We start from the raw sequence: 16,356 nt of genomic DNA on the forward strand, positions 1-16,356 counted from the left end.
AAGCCTACTGAGGTTGTCAGGTGTTTCTCCTCTGTGCACCTGTAACGCTAATTGCCTGCTTGTTGCCCCCATTGAACTGCAAGCACAGGGTCTGAAACAAAAATGCTCCAGAGCGCTCCACAAATGGTAGCTATTACGAGCCCTGTCTTATGTATTTCTGAATTCTCTTCTGAATGCCTCTGTCCTAGAACAATCCAACTTAAATACATCGAGGGACATGGGATAAAACTGAACCAATGGGACCTGATTTGACTGCCAAGGTACCTCACAGTGTGAGGTTGGCAACAGCTTCACCAGGTGTAAGGGGAGCTCATTCAGTGTAAAGAGCACTCTTACCTGACAGCTTCCCACCCTGTCCCCAGGCTGCTGTAGGCAGCAGTAAAGCCTGGCCGACAAGGCAGAAGATCTCAGACTCATTCCTTTTTTCCCTCCCTCTGGGACAGGTTTAGGTAACAAGGCTCTTCTGTCCGATCCCAGCTCAACATGGGTTTCTCCGGGGTATTTTCCTTATTCTCCCCTATGCTTTAATTAAGGGAGGAATCACTGAAATCAAGTTCCTGAATAAGTCACATAATGTAACCACCACCACCACTACCCTTCCCTACCACACATACCATTACAATTGAGGAAACAGGCTCAGAGAGGTTAAGTCAAACCCAGCTGGCAAGTTAGCAGAGCTAGAAGTCTGAACGAAAGACATCGGATTCCAAAATCCATGATTTTAAACACTGTGTTAGAACGTTTCTCACTGAAGTTAAGGACACTTCTGCTTCCCAAAATGTCACTTGAAGACCAGATTTTAGGTGGGGAAGAACGTGAGGCCCATAACCAGCTACGGTACTTGGAGTGGAGAGAGTGTGGGTATACGCTGACCACTGGGCCCCTGTTGCCCCAACCTCCCAGGCCTTTCTCACCTAAGATCTCCGCTCCTGACACAGGACTACTCGATATGCTGTTTCCTCCCAGAGCATACTGAAATGAAAAGAAAGCTAAACTTGGTGACTCGGGGCATCGCCAAAAACACCTGAGAGCCCTGGCTGGTGGTTAGAGCATTGGCCCATGCACTGAAGGGTCATGGGTTCAATTCCCAGTCAAGGGCACATACCTGGTTACAGGTTTTGATCCCCAGCTTGTTGGGGTGCAGGAGATTACCAATCAATGTCTCTCTCAAATTGATGGATGTTGTCTGTCTCTATCTCCCCCCTCCCTCCCCCTTACTCTATCTAAAAATCAATAGAAAAAATATCCTTGAGTGAGGATAAACAACAAAAACAAATTTTTTAAAAAACACACCTGAGAAATGCCCCCATCCCTGAAATGCTTGACCCTAAGGCACACAGACGCATTTAAATGGAAAAACAAACTGGTTCTTCCTCCCTCCCTGACTTGCCAGGCCTCACTACTGGGAAGTCTCCTGCCCAATACCCTCTCATTTGTTCTCCACTGTTCACAACTCTCTAAGCACCCTCCCTCACCCACCTCTGGAGTCCTCATTGACCATCAGCCCCTGGACTTCAAGGCTGCCAGTGTCTGAGGCTTCATCCCCCAGAAATGCACCAAAAGTTTTCAGCAGGACTCTGCTAAGGATCTCAAGACCTGTGAGGATTAAGCAGAGCTGGCTTAAGACTAGCAGAAAGAGTTAGAAAAGCTAAACCGGAAGGTACAGAATGGACAAAATAGCACGAGGTCAGAGCACACAGAGAACAGATGCACTAATCTTGAGTAAATAAACAGAACTACCACAGGTCAGAAAAGTAAGAAGATCCAAACTGGCACTCTCCACTCCTAAGACTGAGCCTTTTCGTTAATCTTATTACCTGCTCTCACATCTGGGCAGGGGCCTCAGTGCCCTCCATGTAACTAAGCTGTACTGTGGGGGGAATCAATGTTGCTGGGAGGCCCAGAATCCCTTTCTGGGGAGTCCAGGTGCTTGGAGAAGCCTGGAGGAAAGAGCTCTGCTTTCTGCTGGTCTCTCTCCTTCCTCAGCAGCCTCTAATCTTGTCCTCAGAGTGCACAATCCATGCTCTCATAACTTCTAGTGGTTTCCTGTGGTTTCTTCTCCAACTAGGCAGAAGCTCCTAGAGCAGTGGTTCTCAACCTTCCTAATGCCGCGACCCTTTAACACAGTTCTCATGTTGTGGTGACCCCCAATTTCATTGTTACAAATTGAACATAATTAAAGCATGGTGATTAATCACAAAAACAGTATGTAATTATATATGTTTTCCAATGGTCTTAGGCGATCTCTGTGAAAGGGTCGTTCACCCCCCAGGCTGAGAACCGCTGTCCTAGAGGATAAAGACCAGGTTTCCTCTGCTCTGCAGGATTGGAATGTAGTAATTACTTGCCACTGGTAGGGCACCTGGAGAGCTGATTACAAAAACATTCTTCACAAACAGCACCCATCAAAGGTACTCCATTGTTAGTCTTTGCCCTACGGTGCACTTGACACCCATCTCTCCGTGCTGGCTTATGCCTGTACGTGTGTTCCTGTGTCCATCTCAGGCTGGGGACCTGGCCCATCTCGTCTGTCTTAAGAAATACCACCTCAGCCTCCTTGTGGGAACAATAAAGGGGTGTATCCTAGGGGGCAGAAGCGAGGGTCTCCCCACACTGGCTGGCCCAGTGATAAGGATTCTTCCCCTCTGTCTCCTAACAGATTCAGATTAATGATGGCTCATTCCTAATTGTCAAATTTCTTTTCCTTCATCCTGTGTCTAATCACCAGTGACAGAAACCATTACGCAAATGAGAGCAGACGACGTCCCCCAACTGTTCGCGTTGGTAAAAACCTTGTAATTTAGAGCTCTGATTTGTAGGGGAAGCTGGTCTCCCCCAGGCATCCTGGGCATCTGCTCAACTGATGCCCAGAACAGCCCCTCCTCCATCCCCCAAACTCCAACCCCCCAACAATATCTGACTTCACGAAAGAGTAGTTTCCTCTGTACCTATTGGTGTAAAAATAGGAGCCTGCAACATGGCTGACCTCCATACAGACACAACCCCCCACCTTCCCATGGTGTCTGCCTCCACAATAGGGGTAACACGGCACAAATGATTCCTCCGTCCCAAGTAGAATTTGAGCCCAAGTGGCCCTAACCTAGGCAAGTAAAGGCAAAAGACTCAACCTCTTCTTTGGGGGATAAGGAAACAGCAGAACATGAATCAAGGTTCTTAGTGAGCACCTAGAACTAGGTCTTCAGTTCTATCAGTGCAGAAGCCAGCTGGGACAAGTCATGGACCTACTCAAGGACACACTAGGAACACGATGGGATCTAGAACTCATCCCCCCGAAGCTCCTTGCAGCACTGAACGTTACATGGCTTCCCGGCGTTTTCCCAGACGTCTTTAGCTGGAGCCCAGGAGAGCTGACACCCACTGCGGTATCTTCTGCACTCTCTTGGGCTAAACTTGCCAGCACCAGACAGTGTCCAGTGGAATGAGATCTGAGGTAGTACAAGGGAGGAGGTAAAAGAATCAACATTGGTGGCAAAGGAGCAGCAGGAGTTTGTAGCCAAACAGCATAGGTTGGAATCCTGATTGCCACAAATTACTGAACCTCTCTAAGCTCATTTCTTCAGCTGTAAAATGAGAACATCTACCTTGCAGGATAGTGAGGAACACAGATAAAAGCACTAGGAACACATTAGGTGTCTAATAATCAGGGGTCAGTATTGTATTACCCAAGGATCACAACCAATCCTGTGCAGGTCCCTGCCCCCCATTCCCCTTAGGTCAGCACAGCGCCCAGCAAGGACCAGCTGCGTGGCACACACCTCCCTGCTGCACACCACCCACATTTTTGCAGGCTGACCCAGTAATCTGCTCTCTTTCAAAGTGCGGTTGTGGTCAAGTTTATCCTCCGTTTGCCTTGGTTTCTCTGTGTGCTCCTCTTTCCCAAAAAGAGATGGAGAGATGGAGATCACTGCGATCACATTTTCCAGCATTGGCTATATTTGAAAGAACTACACTTGAGAAGGTACCGTGTTTGCAGGCACACACAGTGCATCAGAGAACCCAGAATCGGGTACTTAAAATACATACACAGATGCGCACACACAAACACACGCATCCTCAGTCCATCAGTGCACTGGAACTGTAAACTGAGCTTGGGGGTAAGAGTCATAGCTCAGACACTGAAGTAAACCTTTGGTAGGAAAAAAGAAAAAAATACATAAACCCAAATACTCCACCTCCTCTTTCCTTCCAGAGAGAAGGGACATGAGATGGAAGTGGAGGTGACAAGACACAGGGCCACCACACTGCCCAATCCCAATGAATACATGTGAAGAGGGCCCTTCGAGTTGTGCAGTGCACAGCTGCCCAGTGGTAAGCTGCAGCCCTGAGGGGTTCTCATAAGTAGCTGTGAAAAGGAAATTATACTTCTGTGCTCCACCAGTTGCCCTGACTTTTGAGGGTGTTTGTGGAACATTAGTGGGGCCTGGCAGAGGTGCTGGCTTTAAGAGACAAGGCTACATTTTTGTCCTTGTCATGAGGTGGATGACAGGTAGTGAGTTAGCTGCTAAAGCTTGACCCCATTTTGTCTACTGAGCCAGGAAGCTCTTCAGACATAGAGCGTGCAGCCTGCCTAGGCAGAAAAGGTTCTAGCCAGTCAGCCTCAGGCAGGTTGCAGTGAGACCTGACCAACATCCAATGGCTGAAACTGAGTTTAAAATCTTTAGGTTAGGTCAGGCAGTATTGCCCTGGGGTTCCCACTGCAGTAGAGAGACTTGGTAAGCAGAGAGGCAGGCCAGTGTGAACACACACACACACACACACACACACACACACACTGCACACAGGTGTGCACCCATAGAACCTAGAGAAGCCAATGCTAGGACTCCCTTGGTACTCAGCACAGGGAGTAAGAGCTGGTGCTGAAAGAGAGGAGCTGTATGTAACTGCAATTTGAAATTTATGCACAATCCTTGGTTCTTGTGTCCCAAGGCTCTTCTCTATGTATGGCTTGAGCATGAAGGTCCAAGTTGGAACCTAATTCTCTCTCATAGGAAGCTCTCCCGGCTCTCAAAGCAAGCCTTCTTCTCACTCTCCCCAGTAGAGTCCCAGTAGCCATTCCCACCCACCCTAGAACCTGATTCTGTGAAATCTGAAGGAAGCCGACCGACCTAAACATCAGGACAGCTCTGGCCCTGTAGCCTGATGTAGCGGGCATCCAAGAGCATCTCCTCTATCTCAGGCTGAGGCACGGAGGTTGCAGGAGATAGGTCTGGGACAGAGTGGGGTCCTGATCCAGAAGGGCGCAAGGAACAGAGACACACATGGGTGTGCATGCACACACACGCATACACACATCCCAAGGTTGACAGACTGACACACACAGACATGATGAAAACCAGAAGCTGGAACTCCACACACTGAATGCAGAACTTTAGGGGGGCAGGGAGAGAAGGTGCTGGGGCACAGAGGCAAGGGCACCAAGTCCCTCCAAATGGGAGTGGCTCGCCAACCACCCTGCCCTGTCCCAAACACCTGCCTCCAGGGCCATGGCAAGAGTCCAGTCCATTAAGTGCTTCGTGCAATACTAGTGCTTGGAGTCTCCTGTCCTCATCAATGAAGCGGTGTGGATGAGCTAGCGGTCACCTGGCAGGAGGCCTCGACTCCTGGCAGGCTAGTTGTATCGGCCCTTGATCATTGTGTTCAACAAGGGCCCCACCTGCAAAAAGACATGAGGAGCCAGTTAGAACTGCCTGTTCCCAGACCCTGGAGCCGGACAGGCGTGTGTCTAGAGACATTCAATGTCTAGCCAAGGGGAGGGAGAAAGCTTTCATTCAATCTTGTAAGCCCTCTAACCAACTCTCTTCCTGAAGGTCAACCCAGTGTTCGGGGGCATGGCTATCTTCTTTGTGCTCACCTTGTATTATCTTCCCTCTCACAATACCCTGTATTTGCAAGCAGCACCAAACAACAGACAGAAGGTCAGAGGAATAATAATCCTCAAATACCTAAGAGTGTTTGCATGTTTCTTTAACGTGCCTTAAGAATGTTACATGCCTTTATATACTGAAAAGATCACCTGCAATCGAGGGTAATGCCATCTCAAAACCCCACAGGTCCTTTGGATGCTGAGGATACCCACAGGATGGAGGCTAGAGTGTTACGAACACAAACCTCGCCCATTTGCCCGATGAGCCACTGGCACACCTATGTGGGAAGCAGGTCTCAACCTAGAAGAGCCTTGGCACAGCTGGGAGAGTGTGAGGAGATGCTTTACTGCTCACTTCCTGTTCCAGAAGAATCCCCTCAGGGGTCCCAGCTGGCACACAAGCCCCACGGGGAACATTACTACTAGCATGGAACAGATTATAATTGATCCGCCAGTCAGGCCCAGCTCTCAGCAGAAAACAAGGCTTTTCTGAACATACCCATAACCTCTATGGAGAGGATAACAGATATGAAACAGAGGAGCTATGGAGATTGTGACACCAATCCTGACTTTCCCTGATCACTGCCACCGAACCACAGGAGTGCCACCTTGGGGCAGCCACATACCTCTTGTGGGTTCCCCAAGGCCTCTCCAAGCATCTTCTCAATGTTTCTCATTATGGCGACTTTCTGATGGGCTTTGAGAGGATATTCAATTCTCTTAGGGGTGGGGGCCCCCTGCAAAGGAAGCAGCAGCTCAGGAAATGTCTTTAGCAGAAAGCTTCAGTGTCACCCACCATTCCTAGGCACCATCCTCCCTTCTAAGAAATACCGTTCAAGCCCATTCCTCTTCATCTCCCCAAAGACCTGGGATCACTCCAGAAATAGCCAACCTCCCCACTCTACCCCCAAATAATGTATTACACCTACCTCACCCCAGCCCCATCTAGGAAAAAACCCATATTCACCTTATACCAGAAGTTCACAGTGATGGTAATCCCCCCATTTAGTAATGACTCTATGTGATGCCACCTGCAAGAAAATAAACAGGCTCCTGTTTGCCACCAATACTTTTCAGAGGAAGGGATGGGAAACTAGGAGGAGTCCAGCGAAGAGAAATAAAAATACAGGATCTTTGTGCTCATCCTCTCACACACACCATGGGGCTAGAGATAGGGCTGTGATCTCCCCCACGTTCAGGATGCTCACATCTGGGTATACCAGCCTTCCTGTAGATCACATTAGACCAATCCTGTCACAACTCAAGGGACACAGATGAGGCTTTTCAGGGAATGGAAAAGGAAGCTCCCAAGAAGTCCTCAGTCCTAGCCCCCTCCTCACCAGTACATTGGGATGTAAAGAACATCACCAGGACCAACCACTGTTTCGTAACCAACCACGTTCTGGAAATTGGGGAACCTCTCGTAGTCAGGATTGTCAAAGTCCACCTGAGAGGTTCAAGAGAAAGAAAAAAAAATCAGTTGATCACCAAATTTTTATCATTAAGGACTATGTGAAAGTTACTCTGGTAGTCTACAAAGATGCCTTAAAAAAAAAAGACTTAAAATTTATATCCAGCAGAAAACACAGCATACATTAAAAATACACAGAGTTTCTCAGAGGATGATGTAGAGAGGCCACACTCAATACTGAGCGGTAAAGAATCCTCGGCTTCGGGGCTCCTGAGGTCAGAAGCCAAGCATCACAGCTTGCAGGTCAGAAAACCTACTCATGGCCTGCAGATATGAAGAATGAGGACTCATCCTTCACTCAAACCTTCAGGAACTTTCTCCCAGACACACTTTCTAACCAGTCAAAATTCCTACATGAAGTAACTAGGCAGCTTTCAATTTAAGAAAAGGACCTCTTTGTTTGGCCACAAAGTAAACCATATACCTCACTTGGATCCAGAAAAGACATTAAGTGACATATCTCAACTCTATTCGTCCTCCTTTTTATCAAAAAGTGAGAGCATCCATGACAAAACAGTTATTAAATCCAATAGAGACATAATCACATTTTGTTCCATGAACTATTAATCCAATCAAACAGGGTGGTGACCTGACTCCATCAGCATCAACCGTAGGGTCTGCCCTCCAGAATTAGCTCCACAGGGCTGTTTGTATTTATAAGCATGTGGGGACTGCCACAGAGGCCTGAAATATACAGGGTGGGACAAAAGGAGGTTTAGAGTTGTATGTGAAACAGTTTATTCCTGTATTATTAATTACTGTATTATTTTCCATATGAACAACTGTAAACCTACTTTTGCCCCACCCTGTATGAGCTACACTGTGAAATTATCCTCTGAGTTTGTCCAAACCTAGCATACCACCACAAGGAAGGGGAAAGTCATGCCAACCTTGGATCCCCAAGGAGTTCTGTACCTTCCTCAGATCAGGAGCTCACCTGGCTCTGTCTGTCACACGGATGATGAACAGGATATGGGTAGAGGCACTCAAACTGATCCGGAGGGAATAAAATGCATCGCTTGTAGCCCTTTATCTGAGCAAAGAAGTTCTGCTGTTCATCATAGTGAGCAGGTGTCACATTTCCTGGAAGAAGAAAGACATTTTCTTATTCAGAGCAGTGCCTCTATTTCACAGGCTGGAACACAGGGCCCAGTGCTGGAGAGAAACCAGCCTGCCCACTCAGCTAAGGCTTCCTAATAAAAAAATCAGGCAGAATCTCAGCGAATTAGGTGTTACACTTTTTAAAATACATATATATTTGAGGAGGTATTTTTTTTTTAATTTTTTTTATTGATTTTTGAAGAGGAAGGGATAAGGAGAGTGAAAGAAAAACAGATGTGAGAACAAAACATCAATCGGCTGCCTCCTGCACGCCTCCTACCGGGGATGGAGCAGGCAATCCTGGCATCAGTCCTAACCGAGAATCAAACCACCGGGAATCAAACCACCGGGAATCAAACCAGTAACTTTTTGGTGCATGGGACCATGCTCAAACAACTGAACCACACCGGCCAGGGTGGTGTTACACTTTTAATCAGTAATAAGTCCAGCAAGAAGGATTCAACATTAATTAGCAAAGTAGACTTTCTTAAATGATGGCTGTTGCCCTTACTGGAAGCAATAGCACGTTAAAATCATACTCACAAGTCTAACAAAGTAATATATTAGATATACTTGTACGCTTCTTGACCATGGCAAGAATTCAAGGGCAGTAAAACAAGAGTTAGAAACAAATGAAATGACTGGTATCAACAATGCCCTTCTTTGATCTGCATGATCTTCTTTGATGGAGTTCACTAGTCATTTTAAGTTGCATGAATACATACTTGCTTTGGGTAGCTCGTTTTTTATTCTTTATTTTGAGAATACGTTTATTAAAGCTGGGGACAGTGAAACAAAGAAGGGCCTACGAGAGAAGAAGCAACAGGAGAGAGACTAGGCAGGGATGCTTTGGCTCTCTAGAAACCTTATGGGAAAGAAATGAGCCAAGGCATAGCTGCTGTCAGCTCACTGGAGAGTCAGAGAGAAGCAGACAGGTTCTGGGGGTTAGCCCAGGACGAGCTGCAGCCGCCCACTGCTCCCCTGGTTGCAGTCTCATGGGAACCCTAGAGTTTCCTATAGGTCAGGAATTCAGAGGTGGCTTAGCTGAGTGCTTAGAGTTTAGGAGATACACACCTGTGGGGGAAAAAAAGAGGGGAACGGAAAGGCCCGAACATATTCCCGGGAGAGTGTGCCTGAGTAGTCCTTTTGGAGGGCAAAGGTTCTCAGCCTTTCCTCCCACGTCAACACACCTGTGAGGTGCAACACTTCTTAGCGCAACACTGGGGATGTTGATTCTCATAGGGGTACGAATCAGATTCCTAAAAGAGAGCTATTCAACTTGAATAAAGCAAATTATTTTAAATGCCACCTTGAATTAGTTCTGCCCTGTATGTGCTCTATCTACTCAATATAACTGGGCCCACGTATGTTGTTTATCCTTAAAAACTTAAGGGCCCCTGCAGGGCCTGGAGTGTAGAAGGCATTCTCCAGGTCTACCTGGGTGGGTCAAGATAGCTGCCTTCTTAAATGCTGAGAGTCCCTGGCATCCCCAAAGGGGGTCTGCTCTCTCAACTCTACCCGACAAATCCACTTGCCTACACTCTACCAGAGGACAAGGCAACAGAAAAATGCAGAGTCAAAAAAACCAGCTGATGTGGCTCAGTGGTTGAGCGTCAACCCATGAACCAGGAGATCTGTTTGATTCCTGGTCAGGGCACACATGCCCAGGTTGTGGGCTCAATCCCCAGTGCAGGGTGTGCAGGGGGCAGCCGATCAATGATTCTCTATCATCACTAATATTCTATCTTTTTCTCCTCTCCCTGAAATTAACAAAAATATATTTAAAAGAAAAAAAATGCAGAGTCAAGTAAACTAGAACTGGCTCCTGACAGGTCAACCAAGAGTTGGTTTCCAAGGGACAGGTTAAAAGTCAATCCATCAACTGCGCCTAAATCTGAAGTAAGGATAATCAAAGGGCGGAGAGATCTGAGTCCAGCAGTGAACAACAATGAATAATTACTCTGCTTCCTTGTTCAACCCAATTTATTCACCATTTATTTAGTATGAGCCTGACACCAAGCTAGTGCTGGAAATAATAAGAATGAGATAAGTAGCTCTCCTTTTTCTGACTGGAATTTAAAGGCTTCTCATTTTATTCAAAAGAAAACACACACACACACACAAAAGAACATATTCACATATTTGCTTGTGTGTACATAAAATTCTCTAGCAAGATACACAGTCTACTAATAACATGTGGTGCTTCCAGGGAGAGAAACTGGGTGTGGAAGAGAGATTTATCACTACGTATCTACTTATACCTTTTGAATTTAACCCCATGAATGTATTATTTGTTCAGAAGTTAAGGTTCAGCTTATATTGGAAAAATACATTCCCTCTTCTACTGGGATAAAAATCTTCTGAATACAAACAGATCCAATAGAGAAAAGCAATACTGCAGAGATCCCTAATATCTGAGTATACACATTCACACAATAACTAAGGAAGGGCAAACTTTTTAGAGTGCATGAAACTATCTTAAAAACAACATAAATTATCTTATTTCACCTTCACAGCTACTTATAAAATACTATCATGGTCCTTTTGCAGATGAGGTGGCTGAGGCTTCAGAAGTTAAGTGACTTGTTCAAAGTCAAGGAGGGAATAAATAGTGGACACAGGATTAGGAACCGGGTTTGAATGACTCCAAGCTATGCTGCTTTCTGAAAGATTTCTTACCTTCCATGCCGATGAGCAGCAGATTGGAGGTCAGCTGCCCCCAGCCACGCTTTCCCTGTTGCTTATTAATCCAGTTCCAGTTAAAACCCAAGAAGTCCATGACAATCTTCCTGCCCACAGTGTCATTGAGTGTTTGCTGCAGATACAACCTATGTTCCCCAAGAAGAAGATCCCATTAGTGCATGTACACACAGTCCCTTGGCATGGCCTCCCCACATCTGGATTCTAAGCTAAACCCACAATATCATCGCCCACAGAACAACCACTATCATGTGAATCTTAACCAACATGGATTCTCACAGAACTGAATCCTTAACGATCCTTCTTCGGACACCAAATTTCTTACTTTAAAGAAGTGATTAAGTTTTTCTGGGTCACAGCATAAATCCTTTACGAATCCAAGGAAGGTTCCCCAGAAAAATGCACATACACAGAACTTTCATACAATTTCTTTCATAGATTCCTCAAAGTCTATCCAGAGCCTACAATGATGAATCACCCTTGTTCCAGAGATTCTCAGGGCCCAAGGCATCCCTTTGGCCCTCAATGGCCATCGTAACAAATCATATAACTGTCCACCAAGAGCCAGTTCCTTCCCTGCGGGAGTGTTATTCTTCTGTACCCCTTTGAAGCCATTTAACTTGCTTTGATCATTTAATGTGCTTTGGCCAAGGAAATGTCCACAGAAGTGACTTGTGTTGCTTCCAAACTGTAATTTTAAGAACCAGCACACACTACCACCACATCTTTTCTCTCTGCCACAGCAACTGCAAAGTTTCAGATAGAAGCTACTGGGCCAATCCAGGCCCTGAAGCGAAAATGATGATGTAAGAGCAGAGCTTCCTCCTCTGTTCACTTAGGCAGCACGGACACTACAACTGGAACGATACAGAGAAGATTAGCATGCCCCTGCACAAGGATGACACACAGATTTGTGAAGCGTTTCATATTTCTCAAAAAAGAGCACAGCCCACTCCAGGTGACCTGTGATGAACATGTAGTGTGAGTCAGAAATAAAGTTGCGGAGCTCTGGCTTGAAGCCTAGTTTATCTTAATTGATTCAGCCACCTCTCTGTAGCAGCTTTCTACATCTGAAGGAAGATGCCTCATCAGGCCCAAGGCTCCTAACACCCCTAAGGAAGATCAGAAGTTACTTAAGGTATATGAAAACCCAGACACACGTAATCAAGCCCACAAGACACATTAATAAGGGGACAAGCTGGAAGGTAAGTACAGAAGCAGTCCTTTCCTGGTCCTGAGAATGTTACTTCAAAAGGCTCAAAGCTATCAGTGCCTAGCCCTAGAAGCATGATGTTTAAGGCCACTTTAACTAGAAATCTCAGTAAACTAGAAACATTAGCTACCTTTTTGGGGACATGACTCAAATGCAACCTTTGGACTCTTCCCAGAGATTATAATATACATACACATACAAAAATTTTACAAGTAACTTTAAAAGAGGCAGGACCATTCATGAAACATGAATCTAAACATTTTCCATTATACCTAAAGAGTAAATATCAAAAGAGCTCAAGAGGATGTTAATAGCCTTCATCCCAGAATCACAACAACCTGTACAATTATGCAGTGGAGTTGGTTGACGCTCAAGTCAGCAGGTAGGGTAAAACTTGCTCATAGGAAAATTTTTCCTTGAGTCCCCCATAAAGAAGAGACTACACTCACAGCTCATACTTAGGGAGGGGGAAATGCTCTCACTATAGGATAAGAAACTTAAAGTGAATGAGGAACCAGGGGATTCTTGTGTTTTATCTCATGCTTAGTCTAGTCCATATGTTCATTAAATGGAATTACACTCCACCAGCGCTATTTAAATAGCTCTCAATCTGAAGGTTGGATGTGTCTATGCATATGCACTCACATGTACACGCTGTTAATTTTGAGGAAATTAATGCATAAGACAACTCAACTCAATCAGGCTTTATAAGACAAAAATAACACATCAATCATAGTTCAGACTCTGGAAACTCTTTTAGTCGAAGTCCTCTCATTGTGTAACTGCTAAGTGTCAGGAAGATGGAAAAAAGATATTTCAAATTCATTCACTCGGCCACATACTGCTAACAGGGAGTAAGAAAGAGAACTGAGGCAGGAAGGTTAAGACGGGGCACCAAGGTGAGCTGGAGAGGGTGGTTGGCCATGAGCTTAGTGAAAGCAATTCCCCAGACGCAATGTCTGGGACCTACCCAAGAGGCTGTCCTCGTACACAGGCATGAAAGCAGAAAGAAGGAAACACTTCTTTGTGTGGTGCCTTTGCTATTGCCAGCACCACCTGGCACATCAATATCCGCCCCTCCCCCAACCTCATCTGCCCTCCCCAAAGCTAGAGGACCCTAATATCCTTCACCCCAGAATCTCAACATTTATGTAACTCTTCGGCCTTAACTATCCCCAGCCATTAGCCTGCAAACGGGTAATCTCAAGGCCAAATCCAACAACAGACATTTCTGTTCGGCTCCTCGCAGCATCTTTAAAAAGGTGAACTAGCCGTGCACATTTAAGTAAAAAGATCTTAAGTAAAAATCCTCCATTTCTGGCTTCTCTTGAAAAGCCTGAATATCTGGCAATCCTGAAACGGAACTCCCAAATGGATACAAGTCAAGCCGCGACTCCTGACTTGGAACGGGGTGTATACATTTCGCCTCACGGTGGTTTTTACCAAAACGACTTCATTTTTGTTCACCTACCGGGCCCTGGCAGGCAACGGTGACCCTCACTTAACGAAGCTGCCAAAGAACTAGAGGACCACAGTGCACGGGTCGTCCCCCTCTCATCCCTCCGCTGAGAACGCACCCGGCTCCTCCGGCTCCTCACACGAGCGCCTCCGGGCCCACAGGAACCCACCCCCGGGACCGTACCTCTCCCCGCCGCCCCGCTGCTGGATGTCCTGCAGTTTCTCAACAAACTCATGGAACTTCATCTCCTCCCGGTTGGACCTTGGCTTGAAGTTCTGGAAATTGGCCATCTTCTTCTCGTCGTAGTACAGGAACTTGTGGGTGCTGGCGCTGTACACGGAGAAGTCTCCGTGGCCAATGTTCTCTTGCAAGTAGTCCAGGTCCCATTTCAGGGCAGGATACACGAGATTCGTGTCGGTCAGCACCACAGGCTCCTGAGGGAAAACATCAGGTGAAGCAGCACAAAGGAAGTCACCCCGAGGACTGGTGGGCTCTGGTTCCGTCATTCCAGCTACTTCCCAACTTCCGAGTAACCCCGTCTGCTAGCCAACACGAACCCCTCAAGTCCCGTTTCTCCTGGCCGCCCTCTCCAGCGCCCCTCAGGCCCCAGTCCACCGCCCCGCCAGGTCCCACCTCCGTCGTCGCCCGCCTTTGACCTCTCCACCCAACCTGCTCCCTCCCCCGCCCCCGCAGGGGACACGGCCCCGCCCCCTACCTCATTCTCGATGAACTCCTCCGCCCGGGGGTCGCTCTGGCTCAGACGCGGGATGGGCCGCGTCGGGAAGCTGTAACTTCGCAGCTGGGACTCAGTCCAGGCGGGGCCGGGAGCCTCAGCCTCTTCCCGGGGTCCTCCAGAGCCTGAGGCCGCGGCCTCCGCCGCTGTAGCCGCCATTTCCGCCGCTAGGGACGGCCCCGCCGGAACCGGAAGCTCCGCCTATTCCGGAGAAAACACAACGGAAACCATAGAGATGGGCTGCGAGAAAGAGCGGCCCTGAAGCACAAAAACAAAAACAAAAACGCGGAGCCAAGACGTGGGGGAGCGCCTCCTATTGGTGACCAACAGCGCTACACCCTAGGCTCCGCCCCTGAAGACCTGGGCTAGACGTGAGTCCCACTGATGAGCGTTGCTAACCAGGTTAACCAATTCACAAAAGAGTATTGCGGCCTCAGTGTGCCCAGGCCTACACAACAGGCAAAGAAGGAGGCAAGTTTAGCGAGGAGAAAAGCAAATGATAGACCTACCTAAGGAAGTCAGAAGGAAAAGCAGTTGTCAGATTGATAGATGCTGTGGAGAGGGGAGGATGGGGGCGCGGGGGGTGCAGGATGTGGGCAAAGGTTTCTTTGAAGGCCTTTGCAAAAGATATATGGCAAGTTGAATTCTTTTAAAAGCACAGACGGGGTTGCTTGTTTGTTTGTTTGTTTGGCATCATTTGATTTTTCTACTTGTTTTTTTAAATTATTATTATTATTTTTTTAATATATTTTATTGAGTTTTTACAGAGAGGAAAGGAGAGAGACAGAGAGTTAGAAACATCGATGAGAGAGAAACATCGACCAGCTGCCTCCTGCACACTCCCCACTGGGGATGTGCCCGCAACCAAGGTACATGCCCTTGACCGGAATCGAACCTGGGACCTTTCAGTCCGCAGGCCGACGCTCTATCCACTGAGCCAAACCGGTTTCGGCAGATTTTTCTACTTGTATCACCATCTCTCCTACTTGAAGGTATTTTTGCTATGGGACCAATGTTATAGTCAAGCATGAGCATCCCACATATTCAAACAATTTATATTGATTATTAAAGGCCCTATCAATGACATCTATTACTTACTTAGTTCTTATGGCTGGCTGTTGGAGGTCAAATTCTAAGATAGATCCAGAGATTTCCATCCCATGGGTTACATGCCCTATATAATAAGTCTCTCCCCTTGAAGAAGAACAGGACTTATGACTATATAGGCTATCACTCTGGCAATGAGGTTATATAGCAAAAATATAATTAATGTCCCTAATCAGTTCACTTTGAGTTCAGCAAAGGAGAGATTTACCCTGAGTTGGCCTGACCTAATCACTCTAGCTCTTTAAATCTGAGTCTAGAAGGCAGAGACAGAAGTTAGAGAGATTTGAAGGTACAGATGATTGCCGGGGTCCAACCCCAGCAGGTCCAGGGGTCCCCAAAGGTGTGGATGGAGTCGGCGAAGAAGGAATGACACGGAGACAGCATTCAGTTGATCAGCAGCCTAGCCAGGATCTCTAGCCAGGATCTCCAGCCAAGTTCTGGTCTGGATCTCCAGCGAAGTTCTGGTTAGGATCTCCAGCCAGGTTCTGTGTCCATGTTCTCTTGCTAGGTTCTCCAGCCAGGTTCTGTAGCCATGTTCCCTCACTAGGTTCTCCAGCCAGGTTCTGTCCAGGTTCTCCAGCCAGGTTCAGTCACCAGGTTCTAGTCAGGTTCTCTTGCCATGTTCTATCCAGGTTCTGTAGCCAGGTTCTGTCTCTAGGTTCTTCAGCCAGGTTCTCTCGCTAGGTTC

The 16,356-nt window shown here is 47.0% G+C and overlaps 1 protein-coding gene and 1 non-coding gene across 2 annotated transcripts; one reads left to right on the forward strand and one right to left on the reverse strand.

The window, feature by feature from the left end:
- Positions 1-3,922: 3,922 nt before the first annotated feature.
- HIF1AN (hypoxia inducible factor 1 subunit alpha inhibitor) lies at positions 3,923-14,752 on the reverse strand. The gene is made up of 8 exons (XM_036336307.1): positions 14,544-14,752; positions 14,012-14,262; positions 11,136-11,284; positions 8,293-8,438; positions 7,225-7,331; positions 6,852-6,915; positions 6,511-6,621; positions 3,923-5,674 (listed from the first exon to the last, which is right to left on the reverse strand). Exons 1-8 carry the CDS (start codon positions 14,718-14,720, stop codon positions 5,630-5,632), a joined length of 1,050 nt encoding a protein of 349 aa, XP_036192200.1. The 5' UTR covers positions 14,721-14,752; the 3' UTR covers positions 3,923-5,629.
- Positions 11,986-12,089, forward strand: LOC118670411. The gene has a single exon (XR_004972311.1). It is a non-coding gene; the product is annotated as a U6 spliceosomal RNA (small nuclear RNA).
- Positions 14,753-16,356: the final 1,604 nt, after the last annotated feature.

The sequence above is a fragment of the Myotis myotis genome, unplaced genomic scaffold, assembly GCF_014108235.1.
Source record: "Myotis myotis isolate mMyoMyo1 unplaced genomic scaffold, mMyoMyo1.p scaffold_m19_p_15, whole genome shotgun sequence".
Classification (NCBI taxonomy): domain Eukaryota; kingdom Metazoa; phylum Chordata; class Mammalia; order Chiroptera; family Vespertilionidae; genus Myotis; species Myotis myotis.

What these genes read in the sequence shown, in the direction of transcription:
- HIF1AN (XM_036336307.1), bottom strand. Translation starts at nt 14,720, where the DNA reads ATGGCGGCTACAGCGGCGGAGGCCGCGGCCTCAGGCTCTGGAGGACCC. An exon ending in AGGAGTTCATCGAGAATGAG is followed by an intron (nt 14,263 to 14,543) that starts GTAGGGGGCGGG and finishes GTTTTCCCTCAG; the next exon opens with GAGCCTGTGGTGCTGACCGA. An exon ending in CTGTGAACTTCTGGTATAAG is followed by an intron (nt 6,622 to 6,851) that starts GTGAATATGGGT and finishes CTTCCTTTGCAG; the next exon opens with GGGGCCCCCACCCCTAAGAG.